Raw genomic sequence first — 23241 nt, 5'->3', positions numbered from 1 at the left:
TAAAGTCTAAGCTAGGAATCTTAAGAATTCTTGTGTTATTCTCGTTTGTCTTTTCTTAGAGTGTCTCAAATTCCGGATTAAATTACGGAATAATGCACTGTTCTTTGAGTGTATCATTTTACCGGGAAATTCATTTTTACCGTGAAATATTATACAGTGAGTTTTATAGAAAAATTTATTTCGTTAGTTTAATTATTATTTAATTATTAATTATCATTATTTATTAATTATTTATTAATTATTATTGATTACTTATTAATTATTATTAATTATTATTTAATTATTAGTTATTATTATTTATTAATTATTTATTTATTATTATTACTAATTTATTAATTTTTAATTATCGAATTATTAATTTAATTAGTGTTTTAGAGATTGTTACGGTAATTATTTCTATAAAAATTACGGTATATCAAATTTTTTGTTCCACCAAAAATGAATTTTACGGTAGAAAGTACCAGTACCTTCAGTATCGGTACTTTCGACCCTAATTTGATGCGGAATTATTTCAGTACATCAGTGTAAAATAATATCTATGCACAATATCAATGTATGAAGCGTGATAAGTTTTAAGTAGAAAACTGTGTTTTTTTGTACAAAAACGTTTTTATAACTTTTGAGCTATGGGCCATTTTAACTTGGTTTTAATTTCATTCAATTAAGCTTAAGAAACTACATACGAGAATATCAAATATCAAAATATAGAATATCAAGAGATGAACTTTTTACACACTATGCTTTTATATATGATGAACTTATAAGTTCAAAACCATTTTTCTATCGATTTGGTTTTAATTTCAATCGATTTTGCATAAAAATATCTTTGAACAAATACTTTACTTGTCTAAATAGTGAAATCTAAACCTCTCTTTTTATGACTTTTTCAAAAAATACAAGATGCTTACACCTCACCTCTGCTAGGAAAAATTTCAGGTATCCATAGCCACAACATTTAAATTAATTTCAAGATTTTCCTTGTTCTTAAACACTACAAAAAAAATTCGTATTAAATTATGGTAAAAACGGTACCGTAGAACCTATTTTTACTGTAAAATTTTACGGACCAAGGAGTCTGATATGCCGTAATTTTTATACAGTGGTATTAACTATAAAATCATTGCAATTAAATAAATATTACTGTAAATTTATGCTATAAAATTTCACTATTCTAATGGATTTCTTAGAAAAATGCCTTTTAAGAATAATGCCCCAAAAATGTCTGTATTTCTTCGGCTTAAATTGATCCAAAATTTTTATTACTTACTACGTATTAGATACTTCAGTTAATAAAATATGCTAGAGTGAAAGGGGCTTGTTAAAATTCAAAGATCAGATTTATTAAAATTTTACATGTTAAGTGCATTTTCTAAAATATGATTTTAAAGTTGAACCGCAAATAATTTTCTAATTCGCTGCAACTTTAGAAGACCGTAAACTGAACCGTATAATCCTTCAAGTTGAACCACTGTGAAAAATTGTAAATTGTTGGTGTTGTTAAAAGTGCGTGATGAAGTACATAAGTGAGGATGCTTTTTAACTGAGAACGATATCTATAGAAACTATTGAATGACTTTCTATCAATTGGATAACTTTCATGACTTATGAGGCAAAAAGATAACGCAGTTAGTTTAGCTAGTTATTATATAAAACCACGTGACTTTTGTCTATTATTGACAGCTATAAGCTTATAAGCGAATAAGTCAAAGTAATTTTCTGCGGTAATCCATATAGACAGAACTGTGTTACACAAATTAACAACGTAATCCTTGAGTCTCGAAATACTACAACATTCTGATTGAGATTAAATTTTAAAATGATTATAGAATAAAATTGAAATAACTTTACCAGAATTATAAATTATGCATTTAAATAAATACCAGAATACTTTCAAACCGAAACATGTAGCAAACACGCAAAAAATTATGAATTGCTAACATAAAACGATAGTTCAAAAAGAGGCGCGAATGGAAATAAGAAAGTTCGTAAACAAATCGTTGAGGCGAATCATTGTTTGAAAGGAACTCTAAAAAGTAAATAACTATCGCCATTCAAGGTGCTACTGAAACGTAACCGAAACTGCGGGTTTCCGAAACCGATATCCACAAGTTACATCAGTTTTCATCCCCGGGAATTAACCGAACCCGTTCTTAAAGTACATCGAACCAGTTGGTTAACTTTTAGTATTCCAACTTCTGGAAGTAAATTTTGTTCTTCTTTAACTCCACGTGACTGAAAAGTCACTCAACCTGTATAGACAGCCCTGGACTTCAGAAGTCTGTCCGCTATCGTGCTGTCAACAAGCACTTGGGGATTTGCAAGAAAGGGTCTTCTTAAATTGTGCCATCGACTAAGAAAATTCGCCGGTGCTCGCTTCTTATCTGCGTGAGAGGATAATTATGATGAAAAGCGTGTAACTAATTTGAATCCTAAAAATCATTCCAAATTAGTTTTGGAACAGTGGATGAGTTGAGTTGCACATTCAGTGCTGCAGACGATATTTTTTATTTAGATATGTGGTGTTCTTATAGCAATATTGTGGAGTTTGCGTAGAATTCCGGCCAAAGCATGGACTACACATTGCTAAAACGTATATTATTTAAAGAATATAATATTTATATTGTGTGTGGACTAGTTATAGGATTACTATGTGTGCAAGCAGGTAAGAAGAAATTTATTCTTATCAATGATTCATTCATGCCTTGTTAATATTTCTCCAGAAATATTATTTTGTACTATAATGCATAAAAATTATGCATGAAAGCCAAAATTTCTTTCGAAATTATGAATAAATCATAAAATGTATCGTTTTCGTTTTAAACAAAAAAGCCCCAAAACAAGTAAGGTAAATAAGAACAATATATTATTTAAAATAAAGAATACGTAAGATACAAATAGTTTACTTAAAACGGTTAGTTTTTTAAATTTGCTTTTATAAATTTTTATTGCATGGAACTTGTGCACGAATTTATCTTTATTTTGCAATAAATATTTCTTTCAGGCAATTTGATTTAATTGTTCAATTATTTAAACTTATGAGACTTAATTTATTTTTTGTTAAAAATTTTTCTTAAGGCAAAACAAAATTTTATTTATGAAAATTAATTTCAACTTTTTAAATACGATGATTCGGAAGAATTAATCTTTTTGTACAAAAAATAATTTTTTTATGAAACTATTTTGAAAATTTTAAATAAGTAAAACTTTAATTTAATTAGCTTCATATCAGAGTGTTAATTATAAAAAATACATTTGCATACTTAATTCCGGAAAAGTGCATTAAAAGCTTAAAATATCAAAGCTAATTGCATTAAAGTTTCCATTGATAATGCGAAAAAAAATTCTGCAAGCTTAACGTTCTAGAACAAGAATAATCTTAGAATCCCAAATTTTTCCTTTGGCATGAAAAACATGGCTTTTTGATATAAAAACTTAATTAGTTTAGTTTTAATTTTTCCATATCTTATTTGAATATCCTTTTTTTAAGCTAAAAATGAAGGTTTTTTTATTAGAAAAGATAATATTCCTTTAATAACGAAATAAAGTTGAGTATTAAAGGAAAATTATTTTTTTTTGAAAAAATATGATATACAATTGTTATAGTAGTTATATAATGATAATTTAAATAAAAAGAGAATGGCATAAACCAAAAAAAGGTAGAAAAAAGTTATATACGCTTATAAAAGTCGTACCATTATATCAGTATTTTGAACCATAGGATCACGTAAATGTGCTGTCACTTTAATAAGGTATAAATATAACAGTATTTTCGTTTTATTGTACGCACTGTAAAAAATTAAAAAAACAAATTACGATATAAAGTACCGCCACTCATGGTGCATCATCTGTAAAATCCATTTTACTGTAATATTATTATTATTCAAAAAACCATGGTATGTCAGATTTTTTGTTCCGTTTACCTAGTCCGATAAAAAGGGATTTCTGATAAAAAGTATTTCCCCCCCCCCTCCATAATGCGGAAACTTTTAACAGTAATTTGATCCGGAAATTTTTACAATGTACACAAGTTAAACAAGGACTAATTTGCACGATAATATGATTTAATTTAACACATTTTAAAGCTGCATCAAATTTGCACTATACTATGCTTTGCTACGATTAAGGGCAACAGTTTATATTAAGCCTTATGCAATTAATCATTTTTAATTATTGAGAAAAGTGTATTAGCTTTGCTCATTGTGATAATTAATAATAATTATGAAGTACTTAAATTCTCATCTACGTTATATTTTGGTTAAAAAAATTTTATGAATCAGATACTTTCTTTTTTTTGCTGCACCTCACTTTATTGGATTGATATATTTTACTTTGATTATATTAATCCAGCAAAAGAAAGCACCACTTTTGCGGATGAAATCGGGTGAGCTGATGAGGAGATTATATATATATTTTTTTGTCATTTTTCTATTCTTAACTTCTTTTAAATAATTTTCTTTTATTTTTAATTTTAATAATTTTTTTAAAAATTTTATTTAATTTTTTTTTAAAATTTTCTTTTTAGATATTTGCTGGCTTTATTCAATTTTTATCTACCGTGTCCGTATCATTCACCGGTCCGTGGATTAATATTAGCATTAAATCTAATACAAATTTTATTTATATTTAAATAGATTAAGGCTAAAAGCATTTTACTTAGTAGAGAGTATGTGAATAATCAAAAACATGCTAGTCAAATAAATGATTAAGTGCCCTATTTTTGTAAATATAAAAACTATACCAATAGTCAGCCCTACCGATAAATTAGTGAAATATTTTACCCGATTCTTAAGTAAATCGGGTGTAGTAGCACTGTCAAAGATAAACTTTCACCCTCAAAAAACAAATAAAAGGCGCTTTTTTTCTCTAAATGAGTTGTAGAACATAATATTAGTATTAAAAAATAAGTAATGTTCTGAAATTTCTTAAGTTCAAAATATAAATATAAGGTACGTAGTTTACTCAGACAAATTATTTATAATAAATAAAGTAAACTATTTTCTTAAACTGATTATGTTTGTTTTGTGTCCTGATATTTAGAATAACTTAAAAAACTCGAATTATTGATCTCAATTTAGTCGCATTTCTTAGGAAACAAAAATGTTTAAAATAAATAAGTTATTTCATTAATTTCTCTAAAACATTATTGGTTTTTAAATGTTTACATTAGTGTGAATAAGTTTTTTTTTTAGAAAAAATGAAATTCTGCTGTATAAATTTATAAATATATTTTTATTGCAGAAGAATTTGAACTAAAAAGAGTTCTAAAATTTAGCGGGCAACATATATTTTCTTCATTAGAGTAACACTTTACTTCATTAAAAGATTATTTATATTTTACGGAAAGTAATAACTATTATTTTCTCAAAAGTTATATCCAAGCTATTTTGTTATAATTTAAAATTTTTATTTGGTTTAAAAAAACATAAAATTCAAAATTGTGCATTATTTATATTTTTAATGCTTTTTTTTCATTGATAGGCAGCTTGACACAAAATTTTACTAATGGTTAAGAAAGTGAAAATGAAATTTCGCAAAAACAAATTAATATATTTTTTATTTATTTCTTTACTAATATTTTTTATAAAAACACTTTAAAAACATTAGGTTTTAGCCGCTTATTAAAAATACAACAAAGCATGTCCATCAAATTTATTTTGAAACTCATAATAAATATTTAAAAACAGGACGATTTAATAACGAACGAAAGTATTGCAATTACTTTAAATATAATTGCATCTTCTTTATTCACAAACTTTTAAAAAAATGATTACTAAGGGTTGATTTTAAACTTCAAGAGTTTGGAAATTTTCCTTCTGAAACGTTATTGTTATTACTGGTCAAAAATCAAAATTCGCATTAAAAAATTATGAATTTGTGAAACAAAAATAATTTTCTTTGAAATGTACTCAAATGTTAGAGTTGTAAAATTTTATCGAAATATTAAAGTTATAAAATTCTATTAAGATTTTAGATTTGTAAAAATAACTTTCTATAAAAAGGAATCGTAAGCGAAAATGGTTCATTTAAACTTACAGATATTTTCAGCTCAAGTGAGAAAGTAGGAAAAAAAAGTTAAATTTCAAAAAAGTAAAATATGTTAGATTATAGATTTATGCTTTACAAACGATTAGATTACTACAAGGAAAAATGAAAAAATAAATTTTTTTCTACGTGATTTGTAACGAAGCGTGAGGAATTGGCGAACGGAAATGTTCGTTTCATTGTTAAAAAGATTCGTATAATGATCTCTTTTCACAATAACTATCATTTTAAGATCTCCTGGAGCAATTTTTTTTCCATCCGAAGGTATTAGTGAACACAACGAGTTTCATTAAAATACGAAATTGCCCAAAAGAAATTAAGAAACACGAAAAAAAAAAAGGAATTAGTAGCTTTTTCGCTATTTTTTAAAGTCAGCTACGTTTCACAAAATAATATAAAAAAATTTTGAGATTATATTACGTTAAATATGAGACTTGTTATATGTAATTTTGAAACAATTTTTGGATATGAATATATGTTTTAAGCAAAAATAGAAAGGAAAAAACGATTTGGATAGCGAAAATTATTACAAATATGTTTAAGAAGTATAAATTTTTCTGGAAAATTAATCTTTTAGCTTAAAATAGAATTTTTCTTTCATTAAGATACAATTAAATTAACAGATGGTGATTTTATTAAAAATAAAGCACGTTTTCGCATTTATACACTGTTAGAATTTCTATTCTAAAATTGTGGTAAAATAATCAACAGTCTGTCTATCCAATACAGTCTGTCTATCCAATTAACTCAAAAGTTTTCGGTAAAGAACATTTTTTATCCTTACGGTTTTTAAACCATCTATAACTAGTACGGTTAAAAAAATGAATACAGCAGCATTATTGTGTTGTCCTCTATGCATGATTGAGAGTATCGTTTTCTAAAAGTCCAGGGTCACAAATTGGGGAGTGATAACGCTTCATGCGTTGAAGGAAATGGAGGAAATATTGTGGTATTATTGCTCAGACTAGAACTTCCGTTTTGTCGGTTAGGAAATTCACAGATTTGTCCTCTGGACTACAATATGTACCCATCTGCAAGGAACTAAGTGGCTTCCTCAGGTGAACCCAGTATAGTATATAGAGTAGTATTATGGAAATAATGGAAAATTAGAGAAAATAATGTATTAGAGAAAATAATGTTTTCAGAGTTTACGAATTAAAGAGCGTTCTTGTAATATACATTTTATGCATAAGCATATATAAATCATATTTGTTGATTTTTAAATACAAGAATAAGAATTATAAGAAACTGGTGACATGTTTTAATTTTTTTTTTTAAATTTTAAGTTGTCAAAGCTCTTAAGTGTTTGAGAATAGTAATTAGGACATTATCTGTCATAGGGTATACTTAAAGATTAATAGTTTCTCAAAATTTAAATTTAAAAATTTAATAGGGAGGTCTTCACAAATAATAATGATTAAAACGATGTCTCCAACATCTTTTTTTATTCAGTTTAATCTGTAATTATATCTAAATTTTTCCTCTTATAATTAAATTTTTAAATTTAATTATAAAATTAAAAAAGTTTATAATTAAAATTTAAGAAATTAAATTTTAATTATTAAATTTTTAATTTTAAAATTGAAACGTGCAAAGCTAAATAATGACAAAACTTATAATTAAACAAATACCACTAATAATATAACAACTAAAACTGATTTTCTAACTTACAAAACATATTGAGATTAGTAAAATACATAGGTTGAATAGTTAAAATTTATAATATAATCTATTATTATATTATCCATAATAATCATTGTTCTATGAGATATAATATAGATTATTATAGTACATTACGTTGTATATTGAATATTATATACATTAAAAACTATGATGCTCTCTATATTAAATGATTTTATCCATGCATTAAATATTATATTCCGTACATGAAATATTTAAGTAAGGGATTGCGTAATATTCAAACATAATCCTTTCCAGTTCATGCATTTACATAAACTGCTAGAAATGTTTTGAAACGAATGGTTAAATAACGGTTTATTTAATTGTTATTTCACCATATTCAACCGAAAAAGCCAAATAACCATAAATAAAATGGTAATTAAACTGTTAATTGTGAGAAAAATTGTTTTTTAACTGTTTTCTCCTAATACGGTGAAACAATCAGAATTTTATCGATCGCACAAACTAAGCCCACTTAAAGAAGCTACTTAGTTCCTTGCAGTTGGGTACATATTATAGCCGAGAGGGCTAATCTGTTAGTCTCATGACCAACAGAACCGAAGTTCGAGTCCCAGCTTTGACACCACGATATTTCCTTTATTCCCTACAACACATGAAGAGTTTCTAGTATCCTGCATTCCCCGATTTTTTTTATGGTATTGCACTCTCCAATGCCCGCTACCTAAAGAAAAGCCTAGCTCCAATGTCCAGTTCATTTTTTGTACGGTTTTGAAACCATACCAGTAGTGAATGGTTTAGCAACAGAATAATTTTGAATAAATGATTTTATAACCATACTAGTTGTAAACGGTTTCAGAATCATAAGGGTGAAAATGCTCTTTACAGTAAACTTTGAGATTAATTGGATGGATAGACTGCAGCTTGTTATTTTACCATAATTTCAGAATGGTAATTCTAACAATTTGCACATCAAATAAGTTGTCGATTTAAATTCGAAACAAATGGAATTTAAATTAGTTTTTTTATATAAGGATTTACCTCCTTCTACCATCTGAAGAGGATAAATGAGGTTTATGTGCAGGAACATCTTTTTAGGCTATAGTTTAGCATTAATTATGACATTAAGCTAAATTAAAATAACATGTCGCCTTGTTCCAACATATTTGTAGTTGCGGAAAGTTGAATCAATCAAGTTAATGTTTTTTTTTTCTTTTCCGTTTCTGCGAAACTTGTTGTCTCACATAAAAGTCGACAGCACCGGTTTCTTTTAGCTTCTAGCTAGAAAAGGTTTTTGGGTTTCATTAGTAGGTCAAAAGGCTCCCTAAAGCTTTTCTCTTTTCTTTCATATTTTACCCACTAGCTTACATATTTTCTTCTTCCTCAAACATGCTTTCAAAGAAGAGGAGAGAAAATGAGTGTAATTAAATATTACTTATGTAATGGAAGGGAAGTAACATCATCCACTCATTACTATTTGATTTGACTTCGAAATTCACTAAAAGACAACAAAAAGTTTACTTTAACTCGAATAAAATACTTAGATGTGAAGAAAATCCATTATCATTAAGTACTCGTAATGTTTTAAAATGGGAAGAAAATAACATCAGTTTCTCGCTATTGGGTTCGTCTTAGACATTTACAGGAAAAAAAATTAACTACTTCCTTTTGTTTGAGCAAAAGTCTTAAAAGACTCTAAAAATTTGCAAGCTTTTAATGCTAGTAACATTTAATAATTGAAAAAAAAACTATTGTTTGATTTGTTTTTGAAATATTAAAGAACTTTCTTTTACTTGAGTAAAACAGTCAAATGTCAAGAAATTAACTTTTTTTAAATGTTACAAATATTTTAAAATTGGAAGTAAAATCACATCAAAATGTTGCTATTTAATTTGCGTTTGAAGTAAAAGCGAAAAATTAATAAATTCCTTTTACTTAAGTAAATATCTTAGACGTTTAAGAAGAATAAAATTTTGCAATTTAATAAGCATTTAATGCTAAATATATTATAAAATTGAAAAAAAATAGCATAATTTAACAAATTTATAAGCTTTTATTGTTTAATAATTTGATAAACTTTTATATTTTATAAACAATATGTGAACTTTCATAATTTAATGACCATATGAACTTTCATAATTCAATAACTACACTAACCTTTCATAAGTTTTCTTTTACTCTCGTGAAATAATTAAATGTCATGAAAAAGAATTGTTTTTTGAGTTAGCATTGTTTCAAAATTGAAATGAAAATAACATCAATTTCTTGCTGACTGACTCATCTTTGAAATTCTCTAAACAAATAATTTATTGCACTTAATTCAAGTGAAAGTTTTAGACGTCTTGAGTTTCCTTCAACTTTAAAGGCAAACTATATTTTCAACTAAAATAAAATAACATAAACCAAGTGAAAAGTCAGAAAAGTTTCTTTTAATCGCGTAAAATAATTAAATGTTAAAAAAATTCATAGTGTTTATGCTAGTTATGTTTTAAAATTGAACCCACTTTCACCACCCACTCTCTATTTGATCTGTCTTTGAAATTCAGGAGAAATAATTAATGACTTCCTTAATGCAAGTCAAATTATATGAAGCTAAATAATTTCGTTAGTGCTTTGCAATAATAATAGTTTAAAATTATAATTGAAATGAAAAGATCAAATAATTATTTGATAGATCATTGAAATTCGTGAAAAACCGTGCATATTTTACTGTAATTTTATTAAAAGCATTTGATTTTACAGAAATCTATTTGATTTAGATACTTAATAAAATTAAAATTCTATTATCTACTTACTATTTTATTAGCCTTTAAAATGTGAAAGATACTATTAAGAAATTCCTATAAAATGTTTATTAATAAAAGAATGATATGTTTATGTATATATTATAAAGTGTGTAATTATTCTGTATTTAGAAGTCAAATTACATCTTTACTGACATTGACATTGACAAAGACCACCCTATCAAACAAAAGTGCTTAGTAACACAAGAAATAAAATAAATTACAACCCTTAATGCAAGTTAAATTATATGAAGCTAAATTCATTGTTAAGTAATAATAATAATTTGAAATTAAAATTGAAATAAAAAGATCCAATAATTATTTAATTTGTCATTTGAATTAATGAGAAACTGTGCAAACTTTAATTTTGCTGAAAGTCTTTGGTTTTGCAGAAATTTATTTGTTTTAGATACTTAAAAATCGAATTAAAACTAAATAATATACTTACTGTTTTATTTGCCAGTAAAATTTGTAAGACACCAATCAGAAATTTCTACAAAATAAAATATTTATTAAGTAATGATATATTTACGCATGTATTATGAAATATTATGAAGTGCATAATTATTTATATTTAGACATAAGATTACAACTTTGCTGACATTGATATAAACAAACACAAAGCTGTCAAACAAAAGTGATCAGTAACATTTTAAACAATTTAATTGAGCACTGACAAACACAATAATGAAATATTCTTTAAACTTGTATGAATTCCAAAAAAATGAACAGAAAAAACTCATAACCATGTTACTTGGATTTTTTTTAAAAGCATGAAACCTTTTAAATTTTAATTTAAAGACGTAAAAGGTATTAAGGATGACGCATAAGTACATATATCCTTTTATATTAATTTATTCATATGTTGTAAAAGTCATGTGATTCAATAAAAATGATATTTATATTAAAAATATTATTAGGAAATGAAAATTATATCTTTCCTACCTAGATTAACTACCTAGATTTAATCAGCAGCAAAATATTATTTATATTGAATAATTCGCAGTGAAATGAAAGATAAATTTTTTGCAACCAAATATATTAATATCTTTGATTTGAATTTAATAACTTAAAGTTAATGATTATTACGATAAGATTTTAATAATAACAAAAAATAATAAAATAACAGTATTTATTATTATAATAACAGTATTAACTATTTTCATGAAACCTGAAAATTTTTTAAAATTGAAACAAGGAAAAAAGTTTGGAATCAATTTTGCCAAATATGCCAATTTTTTACTCTCTAACTATTATATGAAAAATACACCATATCGTTCGAGTTATTTTAAATGATGAAGCCATCACCGTAAACTAAGGCCACCCAGGTTCAAACCCCTGCTGAAACTAGAGAATTCGTATTTTACTCGTATTCCATGTTAAGGAAAAGCGGGTTAGTTTCACTCATAAAGTGTTCCATGAGGGTTAGTTATTAACATTACCTGGGAGTTCCCTTGTCTTATTGGTTAGGTTAAAAACTACAAGGCTAGGAATTTATATTTTGACTAAAACATGAATCTTATAAGTATCGGAAGCTGCCGGTAAAATAAAATAAAATATCTTAAAAATAATTTTATTTTATTTTTATTAGTAAAATAATTATCTTAAAATATTTTCCATTACGACATAAATCGGCATAAAATTTATATACTGCAAAAGTTTTTAAATTGTTAATTAACTCATAAAGTGAAATATAGTGTAATAAAAAGATAGGAAGCACATAAAAAGCATTTTAATTTTCCTAAAAAAAGTTTTCTTTTTCAGAAATCTATTATGGTATTGTAATAATATGCAAGATTTAGGTATTTCGAAAAGCTGAAAGTTCAGCTAGAAAGTTTGCAAAGAATTCTTCTTCTTTTAGTTTCTTACTCATGCATATTTAATTTAGTTTATTGTTTTGAAACATTTTATTTTTCGCGAAATTTTTTTTTTTCAGGAAGTAGAAAATTCAAAAATTTATTACGATTGGAATATTTCCAAAAAAGCTTCATTATAAAATTTGTACAGAAATTATGTTGTTTTAGTTTCATATTCATGTATATTCAGTTTAGTTTATTTTCTTGAATCATTTTATTTTTACTGAAAAAGTTTTATTTTTTAGAAAATAGATATTTCAAAAATCTACTACGAAAATGTAATAACCTATAAGATTAAAGTATTTCCGAAAAAGTTTCGCTATAAAACTTGTATAGAATTTTAGTTGTTTCAGTTCCTTACTCATGCATATTCATTTTAGTTTATTGCCCTTGAGAACCCACAATAAAAGGAATTCCTTTTTACAGCATAAAACAATTTCAAGAGCAGTAAATAAATAAAATGTCACGTAAAGTTATCGACATTAACCATAAAAATAATTTTTTTATCTGAACTCCACCTGGATAGTTTTCAGGTCGGAACATTTCTTTTACTTTTTACTGCCACTCGAAGTTAAAAAAGTAATTCTAAATTTATAAGATTCATCACGTGCAAGCACTAACTTGCGAGTAAACTTTTGCAAAAAAAGCTAGCTTTTTAAGGGGTAAAAATACGATAAATTGGCGCTTCAGGTCATTGAAAAAGAAACCGACGCCAAAGATTACATATTTTGAATTCACGCTCTGTTGATCGCCTGTTTAAGTTATTTGCTTTTTAGCTGATCTTGAAAAACGCCAAAAGGAACAATTGGAAAATTTTGGAGAAAAGACTGAATTTATTAACCATAATGTCTGAAAGTAAACAGTTTTTGATCAATATGAAAGATTTAGTGAAACTGAATGACAGCCCTAAAGGGAAACGATTAAATCGAAAATGACAAATGGAAAGTGATGGATTTTTTCGGTAGAAATGTTTTATGGATATAATTTATCTTTTGCTATTTACCCTCCTTGTTTTTGACCTTTAAAATATTCAAACTTAATATCAGCAAATGACAAATGAATATTACATTCATTAGGCATTTATAAAGTATTTTTGAGTTTTTGTGAGTTAAAAAAGTGGTTTGTTTTTGACTAAATTATTTTAATGTTCGACTTAGCAATTCAAGAAAAGTCAGAGTTTTAAAAATAGGGGTCATTTCTTATTGGAAAAATCATTTATGCTTATCATTGCTTATTAACTTGAAATTTATTTAAATTTATAATATTTTTCTTCCTTCTCAGTATCGAATATTTAACTTCGTGCCACTAATGACATTTAAAATATCCACTGAGAAAAAAAATGTAAGGTCAAAACTTTCGGAATAGGAAAATATATCGTATTTAGGCTCTATGGTAACACCAAAAAGCTCGGTAATTTTTATGAAAGTGATACCATTACCTTTAAGTGATACATTACCAAATACCATTTATTCTATTAAATGTACTTCTCAATTTTGCATTTTTTTCTAAATGTGTGGTAAGTAGAAATATAATTTCGGAAACCAAAATTTCCGGTAAACTGTTAACATATTGACCAAAAATTACCCAAAAAATAATGTAAATAACGTATATTTTTGTTTTATTAACTACAAAATATGTTTTTTTTTAACCAGAAATGCCTTTACGATACTTTTACCTGAATTTTTTCCTCCGTGTTTAATATTGGTTTAATTAATATTGATTTCTAATAGTATCTTGTATTGAAACATTTAATTAAAAATACAGAAAAAAGAAATACATTTTTAATAATAATTTCTTTAATTTATCAAAAATATCTGTTTGTTTCTAGGAATCCCAACCTAACTAATAAAAATAAAATTAATAAAATTTAGTCAATACTTGTAAGGTTCCTCTTAATAAATAAAAAATGCGATAATTATAGTTCTACAAAAATTTTAAGTTCCTTTTATTTTTTACTTTTTCTTATTTACGTGCTTTATTTATTTGTTTAAAGACATTTTTTTGTAAAAAAAAAACTGAGACTTTTACAGAAACTCGGGGTAAAGAAGCTAACGATGGCAATTATATCTCCCTATCAATTTTCTATTTTTCTATAACACAGACTTTCTTTCAGCAGAAAGTATTCGTATTTACCCATTAATATTTAAAAAAAAAAATGTAGTTTATAGAATAAATGTTGGGAATATACTTATAATTTATTTATGCTAAACTGTTAATATGTATTTATTTTTTATAATTTTAAAAAATCATGATTTGTTTCGTTAATTTTCATGATACGTTAAAAGAATTTTAAAGTGACTTAAACTAAATTTAATTTTTAGGCATATTATTAGCTATACCTTTAAATTCATGAGCAACTTTTTAAGCAATTAAGTGAGGCTCTTTTCTAAAAAGTTGAAAATTGTTCACGTAACACAAACAATTTTTAATTGCAGAAAAAATCGTTAATAGTTTTTAATTTAGTTAACTTTTATCAAAAAGCAATTTTAATAATTTTATCGCTATTATTTATAAAAGTAACAGTGAGAAATTGAATTGATTCTTTTCCCATTTTCTTTTAAATATAAATATTATTAAAGCTATTAGGCATATTCATATTTTACATTAAATATTACTGGAAAAATTACGGTACATAAATTTCTTTGTTTCGTAAGATGTTAGTAAAATTGAATTTTAGGGGAAAAAGTACCGTCAAGCGGAGAATCAATAATTTTTATCTTAGTTTGATCCGGATTTTTTTTACAGTGCATTTCACTTCAAAAGTAAATTTTTAATTCGTTAAAGTTTAAGAACCGAAGCACATTTTTTTCTACTTAAAAATTTATTCGCGTTCTCTTGTCTTTCTGATTGATTAAATTATTTTTTTTTGCTAATTATTTTCTTCACAAGGAAGAAAAGTTTAAAGTATTAATATTTTTCTTAAATTTTTATACACAATTTAAAAGAATTAATTATCACGCATGATTGCCAATGTTTTTTTTATAAATTAATTATTATTTGGAGTAATTGCTTTAATTAAAAAAAATGGAGTTTGACTTTCCTTTTCCTCTTAAAGTAATTAAAATTGCTTTTTCTAGTTTAGCATATAATTATAGAGGAGAAAAATTTTAAAGGTTAAAAACCTATTTTTATCATTTTATTTTACGCATAATTGCCAGTTAAAATTTTCTGATAATTAGGGCTTGTTAGCTAAAAGCAAGAAATAGAATAATTATACGATTCCAATCATACAAATGTACTCAGAAATAATAATTTATGACTCGAATTACAATACGAAAAGTGAAATGGAGTCATAAACATTAAAGATTAAATTAAACAATCAAATAAGGCCGTATCGTATATTCTTAATTCTAAATATTTGTTTTATTTTGAACAGAGAAGTTTTTAATTAAAAAACACGCATTTCAGAGGACAGACACGAACATAAAAAGCTCATACAACTAGCAATTGTATATTCATCACCTTCAAGCACTATTAATCTTCTACTGGATGAATGTGTTTTCCTGACTAGTCCAAACATTTCGATTGTTGTTGTTAACTACCAACTAACAGATTCACATCTTCCTAGGATCACTTTGATAGCGTTAGTCATTTTCGTTAGTTGATATCACACTATAAAAATTACAGATCAAATTGCAGTAAAAAGTACTACACTCAGGTTACCAGTACTTTTTAACTCAAAATCCACTTCTATCGCAAAATTTCACTGTTCAAGAAATTTGATATACCATATTTTTTGCTGTAATGTTTACACTAAAAACACAAATCATTGCATTTAAATTAATATTACTGTAAAAATTATGCTATGATATTTTACGGTAAAAATAGATTATACGGTAACATATAGTTTACGCATGATGCATTCAAAGTGCTGGTTCTTTAAACCTTGATTTGAACTCAAATACCAAATAAAAATTTTCCGTTTTAAAAATGCATTTAATGATTTCATAAAATAATTTTCAGTAACTTAAATTTCTTTTTTTGCACAATAAAAAAATAAAACAAATATTAAATATTTTTTTGTCTGTAAATTTGCAAATTCCATTCATCACCTCGAAACCATTTAAACTTTTTAACTCTTATGTTGCAGTACTAAGAAAAAAAAATAACGTTTTACGAACGAATCTACGTTTTGAGAATAGTTTCTGATCTTTGCCCTCTTTTGAATAAATTCCTCAACAAACATTTTTGAACTTACCTATATTTACTTGTCCTAACTCCTCAGGCTGAGTTCTATTTCGAGTAATGGAGAAAAGTTTTGAATAACTCACCAAACCGGCCTTTTTGAATTTGATTCATTAAAGTACCGGACCATCAAAATAGTTTATGTGATGAGCAAACTTGAACTTAAGGCTGACAGATTAATTTTATAATCGATAGGATTTTTCAAAATAATTGTAACTTTATTTTAAACTTTTAGCTTTAAAAAAGAAATTTTATTATATAAAATTATTATATATTAATATATTACATATTAATATATTATATATTAATATATTATATATTATATTAATATATTATAGGTTACATATTAATATATTATATATTAATATGTATAATTATAATACTTTATATTATAATCGCTGGTATAAATTGCATAAATTCAAATTATTCATATTTTATTATTAATCTTTGACTTTCGGTTTATGAAATTTCAACACAAGAGCTTTATTTTAATAGGTTTTAGAATTAAAGTCGTTATGATGGCCTATATTTATATGCATTAAACACGCATCTATATTAGCACATAATTAGTCTATTTTCAGTTTGTTTAAATAAATGTTTGTATAATTTTGTCTCATGAATAATTAAAATTGACTACATACAATTACAATGCGAAGTCGAAATAATATAGAGTCTACTGTTTACAAAGTGTTTTATGGAAGTGCTGAAATATTAAGCAATAAATTGCGAAATAGATGAAATAATTATGCATTTTAAAAGTTTTTTTTTTTAGTTTTTCATATTTTTTCTATTATCGAGGTTCGATTCCCTACTAGGAATTTATTAATGAAAATATTTGTGATTCTAAAATTACAACTACACTCAACTATATTAAAACGATAGAGTTAGTCAAAGAATTTTATTATAACATATTCTATTTATTACAAACTTTGAGACACTGAAGGCAAATATATGTTTCTTTAAAAAGCTAAGAGTCAAATATTTAGTATCAAAATATTATTTTTATAATTGCGCCTCAAAAAGTAATAACTTTGAATTATATCTAAATTAAAAATCATGTCTAACTAAGAATCAATCAATCATATTTCAACAGAGGTCACTTAAGCGTTCAATACCAATAGATTATTTTTCTTTTCATAAAAGATATATTGGGTAAAATTTGCATTAAAATTCAGTGGCACAATAGTTTCATGAAGTATTTTAATCGCATTATATTTATATTGTATTTATTTTAATAGAAGTATTATAAATATTAAATATTCTACATTGTAGTTTAATATAGAGTAAACTCGATCTTTTAACTTGAAAAAAAATAGTTAAAGATAATTGATTTTTATAAACATTTATAAATGTGCATTTCTTATCCTTTTAATCTCTTTAACACTGTACTTTGCTAGTAAAAGCTGCATAACTTTCTGAAGAATCTGAAAAGTTAGCATATTCTGTACAGTTTATACTTCTTAAGTCATTCAAGAAAAATCTCATGCCTTACACTCCTTATCCTAAAAAATTTTAGCTTTAACATAAAACATAAAACTTTTAAAACTTAAATGTAAAAGAAAAATTTAAACAGTTTTCGAAGTAAAATATGTATGAAAAATTCTAAGGACTTTAGAAAAAGGACAGTGAAATATAGTGCATATTTAAATATTTTTACATTTTTAAAATTTAGTTCAGTATAACGTTAACCTTTCATTGATAAAACAGTTATCTTGATGGATTAAACATTAAACATTTTCTTAAAGCAGCAAACTATTAGCATGTTTGGCTTTGTAATATTGAGAAAGTTGTTAAATGCGTTAAGAGCTTTTGTTTTGATTCCAAAAATATATTTGTGTTACTATGATTGATATTTTTCTATTAAATAGACGTAGGGTGTATTTAATAATGGTAATAAAAGCTGTTGAAACGATTAACGATTTTTATCACATATATATTTGATTCAAATTGGAAACATGTGTTTAAAAGAGTATACAGAATATACAGTATACTGAACATACATAGAATTATTTAAACTTTTTTGACCAAATTTAAATAATTACTGAAATTTATTTTTATTGATAGATTTGTATATACACTGCAAAAAATCTGTTAAATTTATAAGCTTTAAATAATTTAAGTTATTTGTGCCTTTAAATAATTTATTTCACTGAAAAATACTATTATTTCAAAATAGACGCCTGAATTTTAAGCTTGAATCAAAATTTTAAACGATGTCTAAAAGCATCAAATAATTGCTGAAAAATAAGAGCATGTAAAAAAAAGGATCGTAAAATCATTTGGAAAAAAAGTTAGAAAGGAAGGCAAAGTAAAAAGGTAGGTAACCAAAACTGCATGGCAAAAACTAGAATTTCAACTGACGGTTTTGATGGAAAAAGGAGGAAAAACAGAATATAACCGTTTTGTCAACAAAACAGTTTTAAACCTTCAAATATGCAGAGAAAATCAATAAAAAGAACGCGAATTTGCAGCAGTGTAATACATTATATACAAAAATTTCTGTATTGGTAGACTACAATAGCAACAACATAATATGTAGATTTAAAAAAAAAAGTTTTATAATTTCTGTTTTTTTAATTCGAGGCAAAAAGTTGTTTTGAAATGTAAAATAATGAATATTTTTTTTATTATTTAAATATGAAATACACAAAAATGAGAGCATTAGAAACATGGTTTGCTTTGCATAATAAATTGTTATCTAGTCGATCGTTACTAAAATGTATGACTTCTGTTTAAATTCTTAAGTGAAGGCGTTTCAAATATTTACAGTAGATATTTCCTAAAACTAAATCTAGTGCTGAATCTAGTGTTTGAATTTTTTATAGTTGTGTAGGTCTAACTTTCCTTCTTTTTACGGATTTAAAAGCTTATAAATATTTCGAATTCAAATGTAAGTAAAAGCATTAGAACAACGTTACACTGCAATGCTTTTTAAATAAATAAATAAATATATCTTTCGAAAATAAACTTTATCGTTGATCTGGTATGATTTATTTCTAAATTTGAGACAGTTTCTCCGCGAGTTCAGGTTAAGTGTCGCGAGTGTGCGTCCTTGAAGATTAGAGATACGAAAAAGTGGGTGAAACTCCTACCAAATTGTGTCTGACCTTGTAATGCAGGTATGTGAGCCAGTGTTTCAATAGGGCCACAGGTTACAAACGGATCGGATCACTTATAAACTAATTCAACACAGATACAGAAATTAGATTTTTTGTATGCACCTGGCGAGTGAATAGCGGAGAATTATGAATTATGTCGCCAGGTCGCCAGTGAAAGAATATTAACAGACAGGGATTGCGATCAGTATAAGTGTTTGAGTATTTTTTTATTATAAATTCTACGCATTGCTGGAATTTTAATTCAAATTAGGTTTACAGTTGCTCAGGTAATGTCTAAGTTTGGATAAGTTTAAAAAAAGAGGTTTCTTTATTTCGTTTGTTTTAAAATGGCGAAATCGGAATAAGGAAATATTTTCATAATTATTATTTAATTATTATTATTATTAATTTATATTTAAATAATGTTTTTTTTTGCAGATATGGAAATAATTTCTATGAGACGATTTCAATTAATTTACTCAATTATTTGATAAAAGAATGCTTTTCGAAATATATCATTTCTTTTTTAAGTAATTTCCAAATTTTTTGAAAGGCAAGAACATTTGGTGATTTCAAAGGCATTTTATGGTGACACTTTAAAAGTGGGTTCTGAACTTTATACATCAATATACGTATGCGCATCGAAACAATATATATATATATATATATATACATTCATGCATCNCCATTTATTATATATATATATATATATATATATATGGAAAGATAGATAGATAGATAGATATATGTAACGTTATATATTAAGTTAAACTGAAAATTAAAATTGCATCGCGAAATTTGATTTTAATATTAAATGTAATTCACAGTAATCTAATAACTTAATAAATATAGCAGTTTTTAATAAATACTTAATATTGTGCTTCTCGTTATTTAACAAATAGTTGAATTCGTCACAAGTTGTTGAATTCGTCGTAATTCAGTTATACTGACACACCTAAACCAATATGTATATCTAATTATCCAAAAAAATTCACAAAAACGTATTTGTAAGTATAGGGATTTAGAAAAAAAAATCCTAGCTAAAACGGTCATCAAGTTAGTAAAAAGAAGATAGCTTCAACTAAACTCAATTAGTTATGATGAATCTGTTGCTATCAATGTTTAAAAAAATTATTATTTAAAAAAACGCTTATTTTTTTAACGCTAGCTGTTTTTTAAAGCACTAAAATGGCAATTTGGCAATTGCTTAATAACGATGAGCGCAGCATTCAATTTTTCTAAAAAAATTAAATTCTTTAGAAAGTATCTCATTAATATCATCGCTTTCACGAATGTCAATAAATTATTCATTACTTATTCAAAATTCTTTCATTAATATCCTTATTTCTAAAGTTTGCCGATATAGGTTTGAAAAAATTATACCTAGCAAAAATATTTCTTTATTGTTTACCATAAGCTGATTCAGTGCGGCATTCAGCACTACGCTGAATGCTGCACTGATGACTGGTTTAAGAGAGAAATATTGTAATTACAATTTACTTCCGAACATTCACTAGATAAAGCTACCTTCACTAATTTTGGGCTTAAACAATAACACCTACACAAAAAGTTATAAATTTTTTAACAAAGCAGCACTAGCACACATGTAAGTTAAGAAGGAAAAAAATGCAATTAGAGTTACTTTAAATTAAAATGCCGTACAGTCTGATTATTTCAAATATATAAATCATTAACTGAAATTCCTTAGTGACAAATAAATAAAGTAAAATGTCATTTTCTTTCTTAAAATTAAAGTTAAACCCTAGACTAAATTTCAAATTAGAATAACATTCTCAAACTCCACAGTCTGTTTGTATATCTGTAATTTATGAGGGATTCATTCGAATGACGTATTTCTGCTATTTAATTCTTAAAATTAACGTTAAACAATCGACTAAATTTCAAATTCGAACAACATTCTCCAACTCCACACTCTGTTTGAATATCTGTAATTTATGAAGGATTCATTCGAATGACGTACTTTTGCTATTTAATTCTTAAAATTAACGTTAAGCAATCGACTAAATTTCAAATTAGAACAACAATCTCCAACTACACAGTCTGTTTGTATACCTGTAATTTATAAGGGATTCAATCGAATGACGTATTACTGCTTAATCATATATCGAATGCGTCGCTCTGAAAAAGTATAATTGGCAATGATAAGAATTTGTAGCAGCTCTAATCGAATGACCCAGTGTCTTATCCATTATTTTTTGTTACAACAATGGAAATAATACAGATGATCGACAAGATTTCTTCAAAAGAATAACCGAAGAAACATTTTAATGAGATACAAATGATCGTTATTGTTCACTGTTTAGTCTAGTCTCAATCAAAAAATTATCATTTTTGCCTTTCAAATGATATTAACGATAGTGTATGTAGGTTTAAAGCTTACATTTTTGACTTTGAAATCATTTGCGTGAGTGCAATGTTAAATGAATAATGATATCTTTTGAATATGTTCTCTTTTTCATGTGGTTTTCAGTTTCAACTCTTTAAGTTTTACTTATGCTAAACTAAATTTTTATTAATATTTTAAATAGTTATACTGCTTTGTTAGTTATTGAGATAGGAATGGCGATTAGCAAATTCTGTGCTCTATTTTTGAACACGCATGTATTTTATCGTTTATAAGCATTTTGTCTTTTGAAAACTCGTTTTGTTTTCGATTTAAAGTTTGAGCTAATTGAATTTTTATTTTTATTTTCTGCATAATTAAAATATTTAACATGCAATAAAGAGTTTTTAAAATTAAATCACGTGTCAAATGTTAGAGTGATTAGACCTACATTTGGACATTTGTATTTTAAGTAATATTTTTTGTAAGAAGTCATGGTTATTGTTATGCAAAGTACTGGCCAAACTATTGCATAGTGATTAATTTTTTCTCCGATTTCAATTTTGCAAAGGCATGTGCTGAAAATACCAGAACCAGAATGTTTGTTCTAGAATTTTATTGCAATGGTTGGACTATATACATGAAGATTTGCATGGTAATGGAATTTTCAATTTGAAAAAATTCATAATTCTGGTTAATGACACCAAAATATACGGTATGCAAACCATTCATTTGGTAATTTTCCTATTCATATGGTAACAGATTATCGGAAATTTTGGTTTTCAAACTTCTAGTTAATTTCGCCACAGGTTTAGTGAAAAATATAAAATTGACAAGTTCATTTAGCCGAATAAATTGTTTTTATGCCATGCTTTAAGAAATCATTATAACATTGTTAAATTTTATGAAATTTTGCTACATTTTATAAATCTATATTTCTTTGATACTTTTACCAAAGTCATGGCCAAAGCGTTTTGGAAAAAATTAACGAGCTTTTAGATGCTCCCATTGATCCACAACACGGTAAATTTTACCGTATTATGGTAGTTTTTACTATATTTTTTTTCTCAATCTACGATTAAGACAAAATTTTTAGATCCGTGGGTAATGTTCTGAATAAATTTTACAAAACATCATTCTGTTCTAAAAGCAAGCAAATAATGTGTTCAAATTTAAATATTTTCTTAAGTTTGCATGCTATTAGTTATATTTGTATTTTTATTATTTCTTTCTGATCAATTACTTTAAGATACCAAAATAACTAGGGCGGAGTGTTATAGTATGGTTTGACGAGA

The 23241-nt window shown here is 25.7% G+C and overlaps 1 protein-coding gene across 1 annotated transcript in view; it reads left to right on the top strand.

Moving 5' to 3' along the window:
- Positions 1-2083: 2083 nt before the first annotated feature.
- The window catches only part of LOC107447462 (mucin-3B), a gene marked incomplete in the record, with an annotated part of 147174 nt that continues 126016 nt past the window's right edge, over positions 2084-23241 (top strand). Inside the window, 1 exon segment of the mRNA XM_071179820.1 lies at positions 2084-2662. Within this exon segment, the coding sequence (XP_071035921.1) occupies positions 2569-2662 (94 nt within the window).

Source organism: Parasteatoda tepidariorum, chromosome 4, assembly GCF_043381705.1.
Source record: "Parasteatoda tepidariorum isolate YZ-2023 chromosome 4, CAS_Ptep_4.0, whole genome shotgun sequence".
NCBI classification, from domain to species: domain Eukaryota; kingdom Metazoa; phylum Arthropoda; class Arachnida; order Araneae; family Theridiidae; genus Parasteatoda; species Parasteatoda tepidariorum.
Note: the sequence above shows the minus strand (reverse complement) of the source record. Positions and strands in the feature narration are given on the sequence as shown.